Genomic DNA, 20,505 nt, shown 5'->3' on the forward strand with positions numbered 1-20,505 from the left:
TTATCAAACACTACCTAGGAAACTTAGCCATCCTATAGGAACACAGCCACATCACGCCGCGGAAGAATTTGTTGAAACACCCAATCACATGTCAGTATTGGTGTAAAGAGGCGGGCTTACAAGAAACACGGATCAATCAACCTCAACATTGGCTTCCCATTGGCTTCCCAGAGCAGAATGTGGCGGTTCCTGAAGATACTGTTAGATAATGGTTTAATAAAACATTTAGTGTAATAAATAAATTTTTCTCTATCAGCAGTGTCTCACTGTGTTTTATTTCTTGCTTTGGATAGTTTTAATATGTGCATTCCTGCTAGATTTTAACTTGGTAACTTGATTTTTATTTATTTATTTATTTATTTATTGTTTTTATCATTTCCATCTGCCTGTTTGTGTTTCACATATTAAAAATAAATTGTAAAGAATATGCATTAAAAAAAAAATAGAACGCTAATTTGAAGACTGTCAGCAAAATTATGGCCTAACATTTCACTCCGATATTATTGCAGTCTCTGGTTTCATGCATATATATATATATATATATATATATACTACCGCTCAAAAGTTTGGGATCACTCAAAAATTTAATTGTTTTATTCACCACCGCTATTATATTAAAAAATATAAATTTATATTTATACACCACCGCTTGGGATCTATCATTTGGGATCACTTGCATATTTCAGCTATGGAGGAAGACTCCATCAAGCCAATCCATCTTGTGGGAGATGCTCCAGGAAGCATGGGGTGAAATCTCATCAGATTATCTTGAAAAATTGACAGCTAGAATGCCCAGGCTGTAACTGCTGTAAAAGGTGTTTTTTCGTTTGATGAAGGCAAAGTTTGAAGAAAACATTCATCATTTCTATCAATATCATTATTTCTAACTCTGACATGTCAGCATGTCCTGTTCTTTTGCTATATTTTCTATTCAGACTAACAATAACAAAACAAAACAATAAAATTTTTAAGTGATCCCAAACCATATATATATATATATATATGTGTGTGTGTGTGCGTGCGTATATATCTATAGGTGGCCTGGAAGATCTTTAATATTTTAAATGTAAAACTTTCACTGGTAATGAGTTACTACAATAGTATAATAAACCATATATAAAAGAAGAAAACCTACATCTACATCTAAAGGTTAAATGATTTTACTTGTTCATGTTCTTCAACATCAGGCATGACCACAGGAGGATGCAGTGTATGGACACGTTATTCATATTTAACTTTATTCTGCAACAGAGATTTAAAGAACACAACCTTGTATTTACAAATTAAACACATTTCTCAAAGTCTAGCAAGTCTGGATCATCCCTGTCTAAGCACCCAGGTCTGCAGAGTCAGAGGACAAAATAAGATGAATAAAACAGAAAGCTAAAAAAAAAGAGAGAGAGAAAAAGTTACAAGCACGCTTCACTCATACATACTGTTATGTACAAACACAACCTTTGATTTGAAATAGTTTCATATGTTCATAAATATCTCTATTCTCTTCTTATGGTACATACATTTGCATGCTTGGCCATGTTTCCTTCTATAAAACTATACCATCCAGAGCATGTGGATGTTTTGGGAATATAAATAAGTCTCTTATATGCAACAGTAGAAAGCAAAAAACCTTCATTAAGTAGTGGATGACTTTTCTAAGCATCCAGGTCATTCAGACAGTAGCACTGCAGCAACGTAGCTCTGAGTTGTGTCTGTGTGTGTGTGCGTGTGTGTGTGTGTGTGTGTGTGTAGTCATTATACTGAGGTGCTTAATGGTCATTTTCCCCAGATGAGCCCAAAATCATCTTCATTAATTACTGATCATGAAGAAGAAGAAAAAAATACAGCATCATTCCAGCTGCTACAGTATTCACGTAGCCTGAATACGACAAAAAAAATAAAATAAAACATTTTCAAAAGATACAGTAAGTCTTTTTAAAGCATTGCACATTTTCCCTTAACCTTTACAACGGTAGACGTGAGCCTGGCGTTCAGGAAGCTTTGGTTTTGCCAGTGACAGAAAAAAAGAAAAATGGCCCTGTGACATCATACTTACTAGTTTTAGTGCAATACTCAAGGCCAAGGAGTCTTTTTCATTAACTAAGCTTATAACAGATTGTCAGATGTATCCAGTCTAACGTGGACGGACGATAGTGAGTTCAGCAGTGTCTGTGGATCTCCAGTGGAAAAGCAGCACCTCAGAGGCTGATCCCAGTGGCACTGGAGTCGGGCAGGAAGGCCGTGATGGCGCTGTAGCCTTGCGCCCGCCGAATCATGTCCCTGATCTCGCGGTTAAGCTCGGTGAGACGTGAGCAGGCCTCGGACAGGTCTTGCTTACAGCCCACTAGGGCGAACGTGCCTGTCTGACCCAGCGTCTGGTGACGGAAGTAGATGTTCAGGAGAGTCTGGGTCTCGTCCTCAGAGCTGCTGCCGAAGATGTCGCTCGGCCACAGCCTCCTGCGATGCAGAGCAGATTCACAATTCATATTCACATCAGTGTTTATCAGAAAATCATTATCATAGATCTCTTTTTAATCCCACTTCCACCTGCTCTTACAGCCAAGTATACTCGACAGCTCTTGATCTAAAACTCCCTGCCTGCTGAATCACTGCAGGAGAATTAATCTAGCTATTAATCCAACAAGCTATTTGTTCATGATAATAAAAGCAGAAAAGACCTGAATGGTTATACCTGCACTCCTGAATGTAGAGGATGGCTGTGGAGAACTCGTTGTTCCTCAGGCTCTCCAGGATGGCCTGCACCGCCGCCTCAGACGAGCTGAAGGAGGGATCGTTGGACGTGTTCGTGTCTTGCACTGCACGCTCTCCTGCAACCAAAGCTGCTGCTGCTTGTAGTTTGTTCTTTAGCTCATTCAGTTCCTTGGACATGTTTACAAGCTAGAGATGAAAATAATAATGAGATCTGGAGGCTTGGATCGTCACAAATTAATACTTGTCATGACACTAAACTATGGATTACATGCATGAAAAAGGAACTAAGAGCTCATTAGTTGAATGGGTTAATATTTAAATATAAAATTAATATATGCTATGACCAAGGCCTGAATAATACACTGTTTAAAAAAGCAAAGCTATTAAGGTTTCTGCATCAGTAGGAATTTCTGACCATGAAGCTCATTTATAAATGAGGTGTGGTGTAAATTGTTTTTGTAGTAATTTGGCCCTGACACTTCCTTCTAAGGAGACGATTGGGGTCAGAAAAAAGGAACCTTGTAGGATGCAAGCTTCAGTCATCAGCCGTGCCCTGATATAAATTGTGCATGTTCATTCCTGAAGGTCGTACCTCTGGGACCGAGCTGATAGTGTAGACTTCACTGATCAGTTTACAGTAAGACTGAAAAAGCAGGAGCAGTTGAAAGTGGAGTTTGTACAGTCTTTGACACAGCTCCAGTTGCTAGAAATAAAAGAGAGAAAAAAACACATTTCATCAGTGCTTGCTTCAATTACTACACGATTAATAACATTATAAGGCAAAACCAAATACTGCTTTTATTTTATTTTTTTATTAGTACAGCAAACCTCTGTACAGGGATATACAGTAAGTATAATGAAAGAATAAAGAATAACGAGGACAAATCAAGCTGGGAATAGGTTGTAGAAAGGTTTTCTGAAACTTACTGCAAGAGTTTCCATTTGCTATAAAGCAGGCCATTTACAAGGGAAAAGGTTAGAGGTGAGGAGAGAGAAAGTTTAGCAGTTAAAAAACAAAACAAAACATGCAGCCCACCAGACAGGGTAGGATGAAGCAGAGGCTTGATTTGATTGACACATGCACGGCCAGACGGACGGACGGAGCAGACGGACGGCAAAACGGAGATGAAATATGAGGCAGCTCTGCAGCTCTCTTATTTCAAGCCAAGCACAGATGCAGCACTGCCCTCTCTCACAGAGACTCTGCTGGGACAGCGAGACCTGTTACAGCTGCTTTATACCGGTGCGCTAAAGTGTATTTGCGTCACAGAGGGTGTTTATGGGTAAACTTGGTGCCCTGTCAGACTGATATGTAGTCTCTTGCGCTGCTATGCAAGTACTATTAGCAATACAATACTTCAATTTTACTACATTGCTCTGATGAAGTGTTATAACAAGCAGGAAAACATCCAGAAAATGCTGACATATGGTGAGAACACAAACTTAACCTAGCCTAAGAGTGCAATATATTGATAGAGAAGTTCAAAACCAAACCTAAAATGTTTAGTTTTTTTCCACACAAATGTTTGTATCTTCAAATTAAATGTTGATATTAAAGCCATTTCTGCTCGCTGTGATGCCCCAAGTGCTTGATCATAAGCAGCTAAAATCTGAAGGTGTTTATCTTCATCATCTAAAATTCTGTGTAAGGTTTTCCAACAGAGGGAAAAAACACACTGAGTCCTGATTCATTCTACACTAGACTTGCAGGGATAAAATAATTCATTTCTTTATACTGTTTTCTATTGTACCAACCAACTTAAACACCAGTGTAGTGGTAGTAAGATCTTATATTTATGTATAGTTTACCATGTGTAGGTTTTATGTAGCCCTATGAGCACAGCCCTTAAATGTTTCTGAATTAAATCTCTCTGTGTAATAAATCCAGCTGTGAGGAAGTGAAAATGAACGAGTTATGTTACTGAACATAATGTATTCCTGCTAAATCACATCCTTCTACATGCTCATCTGCCCAGCAGAGTCTTCAAATAAACCCTGAGACGTGAGAGGGGTTTTCTTTGAATGATATGCCAAAGGTTTCCAAACAAAGGCTGCTCTGGAAACAGGCTTAAAGCTCAAGAGTCAGAGGACAAGACAACGATTTCACTCACAGAGCTACCGCAGAACAACCGACAGGCAGGAAATGTGAGAGATAGATTGAAACGGAAGCTGAAATTAACCTGGTCATTTAACGAGTCATATCTATACAGACAGATGATAAATAAGTACCATGCATCACATTTGAGCACCTCCATAACACATTTAGATTACTCACTTGTTACCATGGAAACAAAATGTTCTACATTGTTACATAACAGTAATCAATGGCAACGTACAACGTGAAATTCTGGATTAAACAACGTCATGACATGAGCAGTGGGCAGCAGGCAAGCCTACAGTGGTCCACTTTGAATATTTGCTCCATTCTGAGTCACATTATGAGATTATTTCTGACTTTTATGATGATTATGGAGTACACACTGAAGTAAATTTATACCTTTTCTTCAATTTCGGAATTCTGGAACTTGACAATCCCGTCTCCTGAACCTTTCGGAAAAGTAGCCTTGCAGTTTCGCAGCCACTGAAACAAATATGAATGATACGTGAGGTGTTGAAAAGAGATTTGAAATGATGCATTGAGAAGGGGAAAGATGTTAGACGTACTGAGATGGCTGCTTCCTTCCTGTTGTTGTAGGTGTCCAGGTATTCCTGGAGCTCCAACACACTGAACTTCATTTTCTCCAGCAGACCATAGGAGACAATCTGGAACAGATAGAAGGTTTTAGGAGGAGGAGAAAAAGGTATATATATAAAAAAAGACCACTCATGACACTAAAAGTTATTTTAAGTGGCAATAAAAGCTGAATAATTTTTTTTTTAAAAAGCACGAAAAATTTAATGATAAAATATAAAAAAATATATTAAAAATAAATAATAAAAATAAACTACAGTAATATAAATCAAAAAGTATTAAAACATGTATTTATATATTTGTTTGTTTGTTTATTCTTAAATTCTTTATTCCACTACCTCCAAGACTTTTCTGTGACTGTTGTGGCCAAAAATGCTTATTATAATATTTTATTATTATTATTATTATTATTATTATTATTATTATTAATGTATTTATATTAATGTATTTATATTAATGTAGATATATGTTTTTACATATATATAATAAAATATAATGATAATATAATGCATAAAACAAAAATGAAAATCCTTAAATTTTCCCACAATATTAAATATAAAAATAAAGTAAAAATAAAGAGCATAAAGTGTCATTATTTAATAACAGCAACAACAACAGCATTCCTTAAAAATGAATAAAAGGCATTGCCTAATCACTGCAGAGCACGAGGAACAAAACATTATAAATGTTCTCCCAAATCTGTAAGTGCTGTAGGAGAACACTTCTAAGAGGTTTCTGGTGTTTTTTTTAAATCTATGGATTTACACTATATCAATACGCAACGTTGTGCGTTTATTATTCGTATTAAATTACAGCAGCCAATACTATCAGAAACGTATTTCTATAAAATCTCCAAAATCTCAGAAAATAAGCCCAAGTATATTTATTCTGCCATTTAGCCTAAGCAGCACCGATTTTTTTGGGCCTGAGTAGTATTGTGTTTATGTGGCTTTAACGTGGGTATAGCTCTAGCATTACTCACTGTATCAGCATCTAGAAACAGAGTGGGGCACTTAAAGCATGACGTTAACATCTGTGATGATCTGACGAACTTTGCTCCTATTCCACGAAGTCCATCGCCAAGGAAGCCAGCAGCATCACACGTCAAGGCACAGAACTTAGTCTGGACATTCTGAAAGAAAAGATAGACTAGATTAATGAAGAACCCACAGATTAGTGATGGAAATCCTGTAAGAGGAAACCAAAAGGTTTTCCAGGAACATGTTTAGAATAATTCCCACAGTATAACAGAAGATCCAGCAGTTTTAGCATTTTTGAAGCCTCAGAGTGAAGCGCATCGTACCTGGAAAAGTGAAGAAAAGACATGGAAGGTGTAGACGGCGCAGGAGCCATCCGTGTCAGCGACTAGCTGGTTAAGGTGGCAGCGCCAAGCCTCTTCAGCGTCATCACACACCACCGGCTGGAAGGCAGCCAGGATGGCTGAGAAGAAAGGAGACGGAGGGGGAGAGGAGGAATGAGAGTCAAGCAGGAGATCCTCTCTGTCATCTTCAGCCATCGTTCCAGGACTGTGCTGATTCCCAAAGCGACTGAAAGAAAAAAAGGACGATTGTATGAATAGAAGATCACATGCAGAGGCTGTCAATTTCTTTAATTAATCATGATAAAACCAAAAAATTTAAAAATTTGAAGTAATAAAATACATATAAGCAATTAAGGCTAACATTAATGAATGCTTGAGTAAAATTAAATTAAATTAAATTAAATTAAATTAAATTAAATTAAATTAAATTAAATTAAATTAAATTAAATTAAATTAAATTAAATTAAATTAAATTAAATTAAATCATCTAACTGAATGAAAGGCAAAATAAGAGACTGATATTCACCAGAATCGGGATCTTCATACACAAAGGTCATACAAAGTGATTTTCATAAAGAAAAAAATAATAATAAAAGCAATAATAAATTGCTGAGATAAAATAAAATAAAATAGTATAAAATATCTCCAGATTGACTGAAAGGCAAAATTAATCTGACTCAAACAAAGTGCTTTTAATAATAATAATAATAATAATAATAATAACAACAATAGAAGCAACTACAAATAAAATTAAATAAAAATGTAATTAAAAGTGCAATTCTGTAGCCAAAATGAAGTGCAAGTCCTACAAGCATGTAAATCACAAATAGTAACCTGGATTCAATAATGTGTGAAGTGAACCCCTCTAGGAATTGGCTTTACTTATGCTTAACATCAAAGCTAAATGCTATTTCACCATATTTAGTTTGGATTTATCTGATGGTACTGGTGGATTTCTGAGAATTCATTACTGAATGTATACTAGAAACTCATAGGCTTAAACTAAAACAGGCCATCTGTATCAATAGGGACATGCCTTCTTCTCTAAAAGGTATATTTAGTATTCTAGGTATCCTGCATGTCATCATTAAAGCCATTTAATGGTCAAACCTGGCTGGACAGTTGGGCACCATATCTTCTTTTTCCTCCCCGTGAGCATCCAGAGACACCGTGTCAGATTGATCGAAGCCACCGGGAAGCTCGGTAATGCAGAGAGAGATCTCATCCTCATGGAGGCTTGTGTCCTCGTCCTCTGCTGATAGCTCAGTCTAATAACAAACACCATGAAAAGCTGTAAGTAATCAGAAGCTGTGAAAATGCACCACACTTCATCGCTCTTTCACTGGAAACTCAATAACAATAATGGAAAAGTAAACAGTTTGTGCTAGCAGTGTGTAACTGAATCATGCATAAGCAGTCAAGCAAACACTCATGCATGATTATTATGCGGCTCATTACGTGTTCATCTAAAACTAAAAAAATTAAAAAAAACGGTAACTATACAATTCTCCCAATTTTACCTTCCAGTAGCCAAGAGGCATGTTTACTGTCTGAATGCACATTTTCTTCTACATGTAATGACACATATTATGTAATGGAAGTCTATCTCACCCAAAATCATATATATTTATGATTTTATATATGATTATCTACATCCAAATCTTTATATACAGAACTTACTACACTGCACACTGTTAAGTTACATAATGTCCTGTTTTTGATATGGAATTTCATAAAGAATATCAAAGACAGGCTTTTTACTGGAGCTATAATCATAACTAACTATATACTCTAACCATGTACTATATATTATATTATAATCATAACTAATACTAATTAGCACAATTAATTTTTTTGTTGTTGCTAAAATTCCACTTTTAATTTTAAAAATCTGGCTCAAAATTATGGAATAAAACATGACAACACACAAAGTTAGCATAATTAACCTAATGTTAATTACTTTCCTATAAAAGGAACATCCTGAAGTGTTTTATTCCACTTATACCACAGCAATTTACCAGCAGTTTAACACCTCGTTCTTTTATCCATTTTTAGTTACGCTTAATGTAGCCGTTTAGTAGCTACAAACATACATTCCTTCATTGAACATGAAAAGCCGACTGTTACAAAGCACTGGCTCTGAAGATTCCTTACATAAAAGTTAAATAAACATCTCCTTTACCAAATCTCCAAGCATTGCAGCAACAATTATACATTTTGGTTTATTAAACAACATTATTGTTTAATCAATAATTTTTGTTTATTATCCGTCTTATTATGTGAGATGTCTGATACGCAGGTTAATGAGCAGCTTCTATAGCAACTATATATTATGAAAGGCTTTAATATAAACCCGTGATTAGACTCTCAGTCAGAGCTACACTCTTACACTGTTACAAAAAAGAATAATTGTTCTTTTGACGAATCAGATTCAAGAACAGCACTGTGCTATAATATAATGGGAATAATATAGTTATAAGTTGAATTAAGTTAGAAAATATGGATCTTTGCTATTTTATGTAAATATTTATTGAAACATTAGATTGTTCTAGCTTAGCAATGCTATCTGAATCAACGTCATGTGAAAAGATTTTTAAGGGGGACCAATTTTCATTGGGCTTTTTTCGTTGATCAGCTGTAGAAACAAAAGAAATTGCAAATTTCTGAATTTTAATACAACATAGAGGAATAAATTATGGACACACTGACCTTTTTAGACTAAGTTTCTTCTTGTTGAGTTTCTTTTTTCTTTTGTTTTTCTTTAGGGTATTTTTTTATATGGTCAAATCACAGGAAATTGAGAAAATCGTTGGAAGACTATAAGACCCAGAGATCTTGTCTAATATATGAGGCCACAGGCAATGTGTACGCTCGCTTCCTTTGTAGCGCCAAGCTTAATTTGCATGCAGAGGAGATCTGAGCCCAGCTACCTCAGCGAGAAGCCGTACACATTGCCACGGTAGCCAGGATGTTGCCACCCAAACCAAAAGCAATGTCAGTTAATATAGCTAGATGAAAAACTTAAAGCCATGAAGCTCCTAAGTAGTGCTAGAGTTAGCTGATTTTCATGCGGCTATGTCTACATACAGAAATCCCATATCCTGCCATGGTGTTTAAAAGAAGCAGGCTGTTAATAAACAAGATGTATAGCAGCGAATCATAAGCCTGTAAGATGTTAAACCTGAAATGTGTGCAGAGGTAAAAGCAGAATCTTTTCCAAAAAGAGAAAGCAGAACGTGATTTTAATCAGCAGGGTTAGTAAAAAACTCGAGAATCGAGGTGCGGTAGGAGTAGGAGTGACTCGGCCCCCAGAAATCAGCCATTCTGAAGGCCTTATTCACCCGTGGGGTCGAGTCCTCGGGCGTTGAGGCTTGAAGACCAGGCACTGATGGGGGCAGAGAGACGGAGGCAGCTGGCACAGGTTCCAGTGAGGAAGGAAGTGAGTTCATGTGGTTCACCTTCTCAGTGGGGGACATCATGACATTCTGGAAAGACATACACAGGATCTTACTTATAAATGCATTAACAAAATGAAGAATTTGATTCAATTTAGGAATTAAGAAAAAAAGGTAGTTCTACTATGCTGTTGGGGTATTTTTTATTTTATTTTGCTGGTACATTTCACTGCAAATCAAGTTCTTCTGCCTGATCCTCTTTATCCTATGATGAAGCAACAAAATGCCATCATCCATTAAGGCTCACTGTGAGTGATTTGATGGGGATTAAAATGATTAAATCATATTCTATGGCCTTCACACTCACTATATCTCAAAGTGGCTTAACATTGGTGATTTTGGATTGATAGTGCTATTGACCACCATCATGAGAACACCAACTGAGGCAAAGTCTTTGTCATTCCAGTACAGTTCCAGAGACATGAAGAATCGACAACAAGGAGCAATGAAGAATTGAAGTGGTGAACCAAAACCTTACTAACAAGTTCACCCATCAAAAGGTGTTGCATCTGTACTAAAATATTGAATTTATAAGCATTATCTGTGGGGATGTGTTAGTTTAGTGGTGAAGCTGTTGGACTATTGATTGGAAGGTTTTGAGTTCAAGTCCCAGGTCCACCAAAATGTACCTGCTTGCTGATAACCCTCAGTTGTATAAAAGATGTAAATTGTAAGTTGCTCTGGATAAAGTTGAATGCAAATGAGTTGTTTTGATCAACAGAATACAGTCTATTTATTGCTTTAGTCCAAAGTCACGCCCCAAAATATCCACAGCATTGACACCTGAGAGTTCACACCTGGCATTAAGGTGCATCCTGGGTGATCAGCATTACATACAGGTGTGAGAGGGGTCAAGATGCATCATGATCCAAATCACATAAACCACATTCTGAGGTGGTCTGGGACGCTCATGAAAACATCTCATTTGTAGCGCGTCCCAGGCAGTAATGAGGAAACACCTAATCGACTACATCATCATCCTAGCTGAAGTATTTGTTATCGTTCTGGAAATGGTGTTTAAGTGTGGAGGTCTCGACTGCTTGGCTAATAAGTAAAGATGATGCTATAAAAGCAAAGAGGAAAGCTTCCAGTCTCACACAATTAAAACATATAATTAATAATTAATACAGTGCATACAGATGCATGAGATTAAATAAGCATAAAATAAATGCAGTAGAAGACTCAAGTAATAAACATCTTTCTCCAGCAGAAATAATATATGCTGTATATAAAACCTGATCACAAATGGTCAGTAGAGACGCGCTCATAATGCTAGGGGTGAACGGTTGTACACTTGATCTGATTTCCGATTTGAAAGAAAACATGATTGGCGGTCAAGACACCTTTTAATCCTCATTGGCTGGTTGGAGTAACATCACTTGTGTCATCTCCTAGACCAGACAGTGCTCTAAATATACAACATATGTAACTGAAATTGCTTCCACTGATTACACTGATTACTTCCTGCCAGGTTGAACATCCACTAGCAATTTTAACTAGATTTTAAGATCCTAGTGAAACTAGTGCTATGTTGACATCAGAACAACAAGATTTTGACTCACAAGCTGTGAGGAGGCCAAGATCTGGCTGACAGTAAGAGAATCTTCCTCTGAGGACTCGTCTGAGTCATGGCGGGCAATGGGTCTGAGGCTGGGCGAACCCCCCGACTGTTGACTCTCATCTTCCTCCAGGATCCGTTGCTCCACACGGTCCAGACTGTCTATAGAGCGCCTCCTTGCCCCCCAGTTAAAACTGTCCACCGTCTCTCCCTGGCACAGAAACACACAGAGCAGATTGGGGAAGAGTTTCATGCTTCCATATACAATACATACTTTTATACACACTCATGCTTCTAAACACATTGCACAAAAGCATACAGTGTCATGCTTCTTTATAGATGTACCCTTGACGTATCCATGTATGTAGATCAGGCTGTCTGACTACTCAACTCCTGGCATGAAAGACATCAATGACACCAGTAATCACATGCACTCATATCTGTTAATTACTCAAAAGCCTCCAGAGCCATGATGGCCCAGCTTGAGGAGAGCTTCATGCTGACATAAAGACCATCTCAGAAGAACGATAACTTTTTGCTGAAGGAACATCTCCCCATGATCTAGAACTAATTCTAGATATTATTATAATTGACTATTTTTATTTAGAGAAGTTCCATGTTACTGACTGATTAGGAGACTGTTCTACTTAGTTAAGCCGAGCTTAGCAATGTTCAAAAACCAAAACAAATCATGCACCAGATGAGTAACACCATGCTCAACATCGCAAACACACACACACACACACACACACACACATTTCAGGAAATGTGATAATACAGATGTACATAATGCGACAGTCCTTGCACCAAATACACCTAGAGCTTACCTGTAACTCCTTCACGGTACAGACATACATAGAAAGAGAGGAAACCATTGAATATAACGTCAGAGGCCGATGTTTGTCATGTTGTTTTATAAATACTACAATATCATATTCCAGTTCTACCAAATGATGATGGTAAAAATGATGAGCAAAACCTAAACATTAAACACTATGAGCTTCAACACGCAGTGTATGAAAACACACAAATATATAAACGCTAAACTAAATCCAATCCTTTTCATCCCACTAACCCCATCCACAGAGTGATTATATCATGTTTGGTTTGATTTCCAGTATTGATTATACTAGTAGAGCACTAGTCTGTGATTTTTTATCTGACAACACCATAGCACAGACATCAGTACATTCATTTTTACTCATAGGTGAGAGAATGAGGCAGTTGCGTAATATCGTGGGACACGGCATTAACATTCATAAGAAAAAAACACAGAAAAGTTCAACATAAATTAGGTTAAACATAAACTGGGTGAAAATAGGATAGCGTGGCAGAGTGGTGTATTATTGTATTCAGTATCTATCTGTATTGTTCAAGCCAAAGTACAGGCAAGTTTTTCACAGCAAATGAATTACAAATATCCTTTGCTATCAAGGTCAGTATAGTCTACAGTAGAACTACATTATATTATAATAAAGCGGAAAACGTGTGTATCTTGGCTACACTGTGTTGCCTTGAGTCCATTCATCTTAATGTAGAATCATATGTTTGATTGGCTACATATCCATCAACCATAAAGCCCTAGACTACACAATAACAAACATTCAGCTAAAAGCCCTCGCTTAAAGGCTTTAATAGTGTTCATGCTGCCTGTTGTCAAAAAGTCTTGATCATTTACAACAACAGGAAGTGAAGCCAGAATTGGTGAAGGTGGTGCTGGTTGGAACTGCTGGCACAACTTGTGTATGTGAAGTATGTGAGAAAACTCTAACAAAGATGGCTGAACTCCAAAATAAGGTAAATGTTATTTCACATTTGAACAAACTGAAAGGCAATGCCCCTGACTCCAACAAGTCTAAGCTCGTTGTTCAGCTCACATATTCAGAAATATAGCTTGACCATGTCTGAATCAATGCCAAAATGTAATCAGTTCATCTGGTGGTAGAAAGGATAAGTCTATTCAAAGCCTACACCTATCATTTGAGATATTGGAAAAGCAAGAATTTTACATCAATGGACTGACACACGGACAGACAGACCAATGCCCAAAATCTTTGATAGTCAGTACCTCAACATGAATGTTTCAGGAAAATCACTGGATGAATTAAGTTGCTGAAGAAAACTATTTCAGATATTTTACCTGCTTGTGACCTTGACCCTTTTGTTTCAGTTTCAAAAATCAGTTCATCTGCTGGTTTTAATTATAATTCTATATGAATTCACAAACATTTAACCACTTAGTCTTGAGATATCATGCTAAAGACATTCTCAGACAGATAAACAGACACACCTAGTGGTGGAAGTAGAGGTATATAAACACCCAGCAGAAGCTTTCTTGTTTGCATATAGCTGGAAATGAAAGGCCTCATACCTCTCCATCCTCCAGCTCCACGTCCAGGAAGTCAAAGTCACGGAAGACACGGAACTGCTGTTCAGAAGTTGTGTCATCCATGTTGTCTGGATCCCGGGTCCCTTCCTCTGAAGACACCAGACTGGGCTGGTGATCGATCAGGTCCAGCTCTCCGCAGGATGAGAAGATCACCTGAATATTCAGAAAAAGTTTTATTATAAATCTTATGTTATATTATTATAATTCTTCATTTATTTCCAAGAATTATTTCAGTTTCACTGACCGAAGGGTTTTTACTGAGCCCCACTTCCTGTCCACACAATGTCAACACGTTCACCAGTTTCTCTCTTGTTCTCTTCTACAGGATGAGAAGGGAGGGAAGAAAATTGGGTAACAAATCATACGAAGCACATATTTATAAATCTGGGCTCAGAATTCTTCCTAAATTGGCAATTATTCTTTATAAGCCATTTTTATCTTCTTAATAATTCTCTCACTTTCTTAACATATAATTAATCCTCAAAAGAACATTACGGTTATAATATTCGCTAATGCGTTCATGTGTGTAAAACTGTGTGTATAGGAGTTGTGTATCTCGGAACACATGTTTAATACACACCTGAGATGACTGGGGTCGTTTCCAGCTGACGGGCACCAGCACGTGGTTGGTGTTGTTGGAGCCAGAGGAGGTGGAGGAGGTGCTTCGGGTCACGACCACCACTCCTCCAGCCTTCTCATCCCTACCCGGAGAACCGCGCAGCTCGTCATAGCGCCGACCAATTAATGGCGTCTGAAATAAACAAACAAACACACACAAAAAATTATGTAAAATACAATTAAACAAATCCTATCTATCTATCTATCTATCTATCTATCTATCTATCTATCTATCTATCTATCTATCTATCTATCTATCTATCTATCTATCTATCAAACTGCAAAGTTTTACTTGTGTCTGTATGTGAAGGAGGTTAAAATGTGTGCCTGTGCTAATTAACCACACCCTGCACGTGTTGTACATAAAAAATAGGTTTAAAAACAAATGTATTATTCCTTGTGAAAAGTGCTTCGCTGCCTCATGCCTTTTTGTCTCATCTTACTTGCCCATATTCAGAGCCATCAATAAAACAGCGTCTGACAGGCTGGATCTCGTTCCCCTCTAGTTCAGTAGCTTGGCTCAAAAAACGTTTATCAAACTCACTGCCAAGACGGCTCAAACTTGACAGACTTCTGTGACAGGATCCAGCTCCGTTGGATTTTCTATTTGCTTTCTTTCTGTCTCTCTGGCTTTCATGAGGCTGAATAGACTGTAGTTTGTATCTGACAGAGAGGTGAGATCTGTTTAAAGCCTCTAAAAGGGCTGTCTAGAGCTCTCACTTGCTTCGGTGCACGAGGCACCAAAACCGGACTGACATCATTTCCTGGAATTCATGCAGCGCACAAATAGCTCAGTGTTTAGTTCCCACACACCGACCGAGCTGGGCTTTCCCACACACCAGTGCCTTTAATCAACGCTTTACTGCCAGCTTTCTTTAGAAGTGTAAAGTAGAAGTGAAGCAAATGCACTTTCCTGACAGCAAAAACTACAGATAAAGGGCGGAGGAATAAGAACAAGACCCCGCCTTGGAAAACTTGGTAACACTGGGCAAGTATGCCAGGACTGGGTGGTCTTATTTTTTTTTAGAGAAAGCCTCACACAAATTTCTTACAATGTGCACAGAAAAAAGGAAAAGTCTGTGTAAAAAACTAAAAGGAAAAAAAAGGAAAGAAAAGAAAAGAGAGAAACTCACCTCTGAGATGTCAAAGTGGAAATCGAGTGTCTTCCCGGGCAGTGCTTTGGATGCCGCGTCCCACACACGTCTCACGTCCACATATGAGACGCTGCTGCTGGAGGGAGACGAGGGAAGGACCAGACTAGCAGAACGAGACACAACTAACTTCAGAATGTTCAAAGCTTCCTTCCAGTGCGCCGTCTGGAATGCACACACACACACACACACACACACACACATACACACATGTAAACAAAACATCCACAGAACACGTGCACATACAAAACATTACCCACACACACACACACACACATATATATATATATATAAACAGAATCAGTCCAGACATAATAAAATAAAACAGAAGCAGAGAGCCTTCTTACATGCACCTGGATCTCCTTCTCTGTGTGTGTGTGTGTGTGTGTGTGTGTGTAGGCCTCAGTTATGTGGAGGCTGGCCAAGAGGGCAGAGTGTTTACAGAGAGTTGCTGGGTGTGTCTCTGGATTTACTGCCCAAATGCAAGGAAAAGGCTGAGAGATAGGAAGAGATTAGCAAAGCATTCTGGGAAATGAACTAGCAAAATTTCAATGAAATGAGATAATGGTAAATTGTGAACTGATGTGCAATTAATCCCAAGACATCAAATGATTAAAAAAATCCATCAGTGTCTCAGTTTCAACAGTTTTTGCTGCATATTTCACTGTTTTTAAAAAATCCTGTACTCCCTTTCACGTCATTTATAAGCTTAATGTTATAATACTATGTTGTCACCAGTTCCACTTAGGTACAGAACAAAAGAAAACATTTGATATATCCTCAACATCCTCAACGTAACATCAGTGTGAGTGAAAGTGCTCGAAATCCATGAATATATTTGATCAACCAAGATATGTGGCTATGAGGCTAAGCTAGGGGATGTGATAGCTTAGTGGTTAAGGTGTTGGACTACTGAAGGTTGGAAGGTTGTGAGTTTGAATCCCAGATCCATCAAGCTCCCACTTCTGAGCCCCTGAGAAAGGCCCTTAAACCCTTAGTTGTCTAAAATGAGGAAAAAACGTAAGCCGCTCTGGATAATAAATCTAAACCAGAATCAAGAAAGTTCTAATTCTATGAGTTTCTCTTACATGACAAAGTTAAAGATGTACACCTCCAACTAATGACCTGAAATCTAACACTCATTATGATTTAAACCAAGAAATCATTGTACCACAGTAGAGAGAGAGAGACTGATGCAGAGTGAAAAAACCCCAACTAAACTTTGTAGCCACATGTCAGACCATGTAACTGTACTGTAGAGACTGAAAGAGAAAGATCTCATCGTACCTGAACAAACTTCTCGATGGTGTTGAGCACATCCGTGTTGAAGCTCTTGGCCTGGATTCCACTGAGCTCCATGTGTGTGAGCAGACTGTAGATAATCTGCAGGAGACTCTGCTGCATGGTGGGAAGGCCTTTCTCCAACAACTGCCAAGACATTGCATCACATCAGGTAACTGTCTCAGAGGGAGCGCCTCTACAATCCCTGACCGCTAGCTGAGAAATTAGCTGTGACTAAATTAGGGAGAAATTTTTTTTGGGAAAAAAACAAACAAAACAAAAACAAAGAAAAATAAAAGCGAAACAAACAAACAAACAAACAAACAAACAAACAAATAAATAAATAAATAAATAAATAAATAAATAAGAATTTTAAATATAAAAATAAAATAAATTACTTTTTAAACTGTTTAAACTTTCATTTTTCATAAATTATTTTTCATATAATTCTAATAATTTTCTAACATTATTTTTGGTGCTCAGATAAAACAAAAAAAAACAAACAAACCAAAGAAATATATACGTAAATCTACTTAATTTTTATTTTTAGGTTAATTTTTTTTTTTTAGAATTATTTCATTTGATTTAATTTGTTGTTGATTATATTATTAACACACAAAAGCAACATTTTTGCAAGGTGCATGTTTACCTCAGCCATGTAGGTCACCATGCAGAGCGTGTTTTCACTGAAGGCTTCATGCAGGTAGCGACACACCACGTTGACCCAGGACACGCAGTCACGTGTGTAGGAGTGTGTTTTGTACAGAGTCATCACATGGGCCAGGTTGGACAGCTTTGAGGTCTTCTCATCAATGCAGATCTGAAAATTAAAATAATCAATTATTAGAGAAAAATATCAAGCCTCTTCAGAAGAGCTATGCAACAGTATATGGGTTCAGCTGAGCAGACCTGAGCTATCCTTTCAGCCACGTCTTTACAGAACTGAGTGGGACAGTCGAAATGCTGGACCAGGTGAGGGAGGAGACAGAGGATGTTCAAAGGGAAACCTACAGACGGCAACAGGACATTTTATAAACCAAGACTAGTTATACCGCACTCATATAATCTATACTAGAACAAATATAAAAAAGTAACAGCTTATAAACAGTCCACTATTAAGGCTCGCGTTAATAGAGGCATAACACTGTATTACTGCTAACACTACACGATGATATAGCAGCGTTGTTAATAATACTGCAATTAATACTACATAATGATACATCACTAATAATTCTACTAGAGTAAAGTTACATTACGTTATGCATAATTAACATGACATTACTCCTATTACTCATTTATTAAAGCAACATTAATACCAAGAGCATGTTAATAGGTGAAGTACTAGAAATTATACTTTACTAGAGCTGAACTAATACTAATACGAAATAATACAATTAAATGATACGTCACTACTGATATTACTAGATTAAGATTAACACTGCGTATTTCTTACAAATGCTACAATACCAATACCACAAATGCTACTCTATATAGATGAATCACTGCCAAAATTAAATTTAGGCTAGATTATTATAAAAACTATATGACGATTATATGTGGATATTTATGGTTACATTACTTTCGGCATTGCATTTTAATATTAATGAATAATGCATTATTACTAAGAAACAACATTATCCATTTAATTTGTCTGAGACAGTATTAATTAAAAAAAGATCTTCCAAGTAAACCAGCTCACAGCACACCTATGGACTGGGACGTGTCCACTACAGGCAGGCGGGAGATGGGCGTGAGCTGGGAGAAAAGCTGCAAAGTGAGCTCAGTTGTGGAAGCTGAGGTAAAGCCCTTGAGCAGAAGTTGTTGGAGCCCAGAGAATCCAATCCACCTCAGCTGGCTCTGGATCTTCTCCAGCTTTTCACGGTACTCTTGCTTCTCCAGAGAGACATGGCCAAGCAGCTTACCCAGCAACCGCAATGCCATCTGGTACTCAAACTCAAAATCTGACTCCATGAGGGACACGGCTGCCCAGAAAATGGTGGCCAGGAGGTTACGGGGATGGTTGGCGTTGTCAGGATTGATGGACAGGACATCATCAGTGCAGGAGTTGGAGGAGTGGGAACGAAGCTTGGCCAGGTTTCCCTGGCGACGATGGGCATGGGCATGGAGGCGGTCCAGGGTTGCACTGCGAGGAACTTCAGAGGAACGTTCTGCCTCACCGAAGCGCTTAGGCACAGAGTAGCTTCTCTGATGACGGATTCGCTCCGATGCCGTTCCTGAACCGGGGACCAGATCCAGCTGACTGGTGCTCTTCCTGTTCATTGTGAGCTTCTCATCATTGGGAAGGTCTGGAGAAGAAGCCCTGGTAGAATATATATAATATTTATGTAAGAAATTAAGTTTGTGTTGACTTCCTTTTCTGAAAAAAGTGAGACTGATAACATGTGTTCTGTTCCTTCCAAATTACACAACATTAAACCTGACTATAAAAGGCTAAAAATTATAATGTGTTGTGTACAATGACTCCCATAAATGATTATTTTTCTATAATAGCATGCCACCATATGTTTACTTACTTATTTACACCGATCAGGGATAACATTATGAGCAGTGAGAGGTGAGTAACATAAGTAACACTGATGATCTCCTCATCATGGCACCTGTTAGTGGGTGGGATATATTAGGCAGCAAGCCCTTAAAGTTGATGTGTTAGAAGCAGGAAAAGGATTTGAGCGAGTTTGACGAAGGGACGAATTGTGATGGCTAGACAACTGGATCAGAGCATCTCCAAAACTGCAGCTCTTGTGGGGTGGTCCCGGTCTGCATTGGTCAATATCTATCAAAGGTTTCCTTTAAGTCCTGTAAGTATCCATGTTAGTACCTATGGAGGCCCCACCTTGCAACTTACAGGACTTAAAGGATCTGCTGCTAACATCTTGGTGCCAGATACCACAGCACACCTTCAGGGCTTTAGTGGAGCCCATGCCTTGATGGGTCAGGGCTGTTTTGGCAGCAAAAGGGGGAGCAACACAATATTAGGCAGGTGGTCATAATGTTATGCCTGATCTGTGTAGAAAACCACTATGAAATATAATTGAGTCTTTGCTAAAAAGAGAGCGAGCATAACATGAAGCTTGAAGCTCACACCAAGCTTAAAGTCTGTGGCTGTTACCTTGTAAGAACCGTCATTAGATCATTGTTCTTCAGGCACTCTGCTAGGTTGTCCACTACAGATTCGAGAGTTAGGAGAAGCTCCATGACGTAACCCTGAGAAAAAACATAAAAGCATAAATCAGCAAACCTGTTATCAGTCTTGTTCAGTCAATCTTTTTTGACTCTCAAGATACAAATCAAATTACAAATCAAAGTATGT

The 20,505-nt window shown here is 37.9% G+C and overlaps 1 protein-coding gene across 9 annotated transcripts in view; it reads right to left on the reverse strand.

Annotated features, from left to right (window-relative positions):
• Window positions 1-1,221: 1,221 nt before the first annotated feature.
• The window catches only part of frya (furry homolog a (Drosophila)), a 91,187-nt gene continuing 71,903 nt past the window's right edge, over window positions 1,222-20,505 (reverse strand). For 5 of the 9 annotated variants that reach the window (XM_058413151.1, XM_058413145.1, XM_058413146.1 and 2 more), the window contains exons 43-62: window positions 20,305-20,399; window positions 18,881-19,494; window positions 18,084-18,181; window positions 17,824-17,994; window positions 17,181-17,321; window positions 15,876-16,058; window positions 14,705-14,875; window positions 14,369-14,443; window positions 14,107-14,277; window positions 11,740-11,946; window positions 10,064-10,207; window positions 7,833-7,990; window positions 6,705-6,948; window positions 6,384-6,533; window positions 5,374-5,472; window positions 5,207-5,290; window positions 3,637-3,654; window positions 3,302-3,412; window positions 2,690-2,895; window positions 1,222-2,454 (exon numbers count right to left, since the gene is read on the reverse strand). In XM_058413151.1, the coding sequence (XP_058269134.1) occupies window positions 2,196-2,454; window positions 2,690-2,895; window positions 3,302-3,412; window positions 3,637-3,654; window positions 5,207-5,290; window positions 5,374-5,472; window positions 6,384-6,533; window positions 6,705-6,948; window positions 7,833-7,990; window positions 10,064-10,207; window positions 11,740-11,946; window positions 14,107-14,277; window positions 14,369-14,443; window positions 14,705-14,875; window positions 15,876-16,058; window positions 17,181-17,321; window positions 17,824-17,994; window positions 18,084-18,181; window positions 18,881-19,494; window positions 20,305-20,399 (3,399 nt within the window). In that variant the 3' untranslated portion in view covers window positions 1,222-2,195. Of the gene's footprint in view, window positions 2,455-2,689; window positions 2,896-3,301; window positions 3,413-3,636; window positions 3,655-5,206; window positions 5,291-5,373; window positions 5,473-6,383; window positions 6,534-6,704; window positions 6,949-7,832; window positions 7,991-9,431; window positions 10,208-11,739; window positions 11,947-14,106; window positions 14,278-14,368; window positions 14,444-14,704; window positions 14,876-15,875; window positions 16,059-17,180; window positions 17,322-17,823; window positions 17,995-18,083; window positions 18,182-18,880; window positions 19,495-20,304; window positions 20,400-20,505 lie in introns of those variants that run through there. The other 4 variants (XM_058413147.1, XM_058413148.1, XM_058413152.1 and 1 more) reach the window with 2 other exon arrangements.

The sequence above is a fragment of the Hemibagrus wyckioides genome, linkage group LG17 (assembly GCF_019097595.1).
Source record: "Hemibagrus wyckioides isolate EC202008001 linkage group LG17, SWU_Hwy_1.0, whole genome shotgun sequence".
Taxonomy (NCBI): Eukaryota; Metazoa; Chordata; class Actinopteri; order Siluriformes; family Bagridae; genus Hemibagrus; species Hemibagrus wyckioides.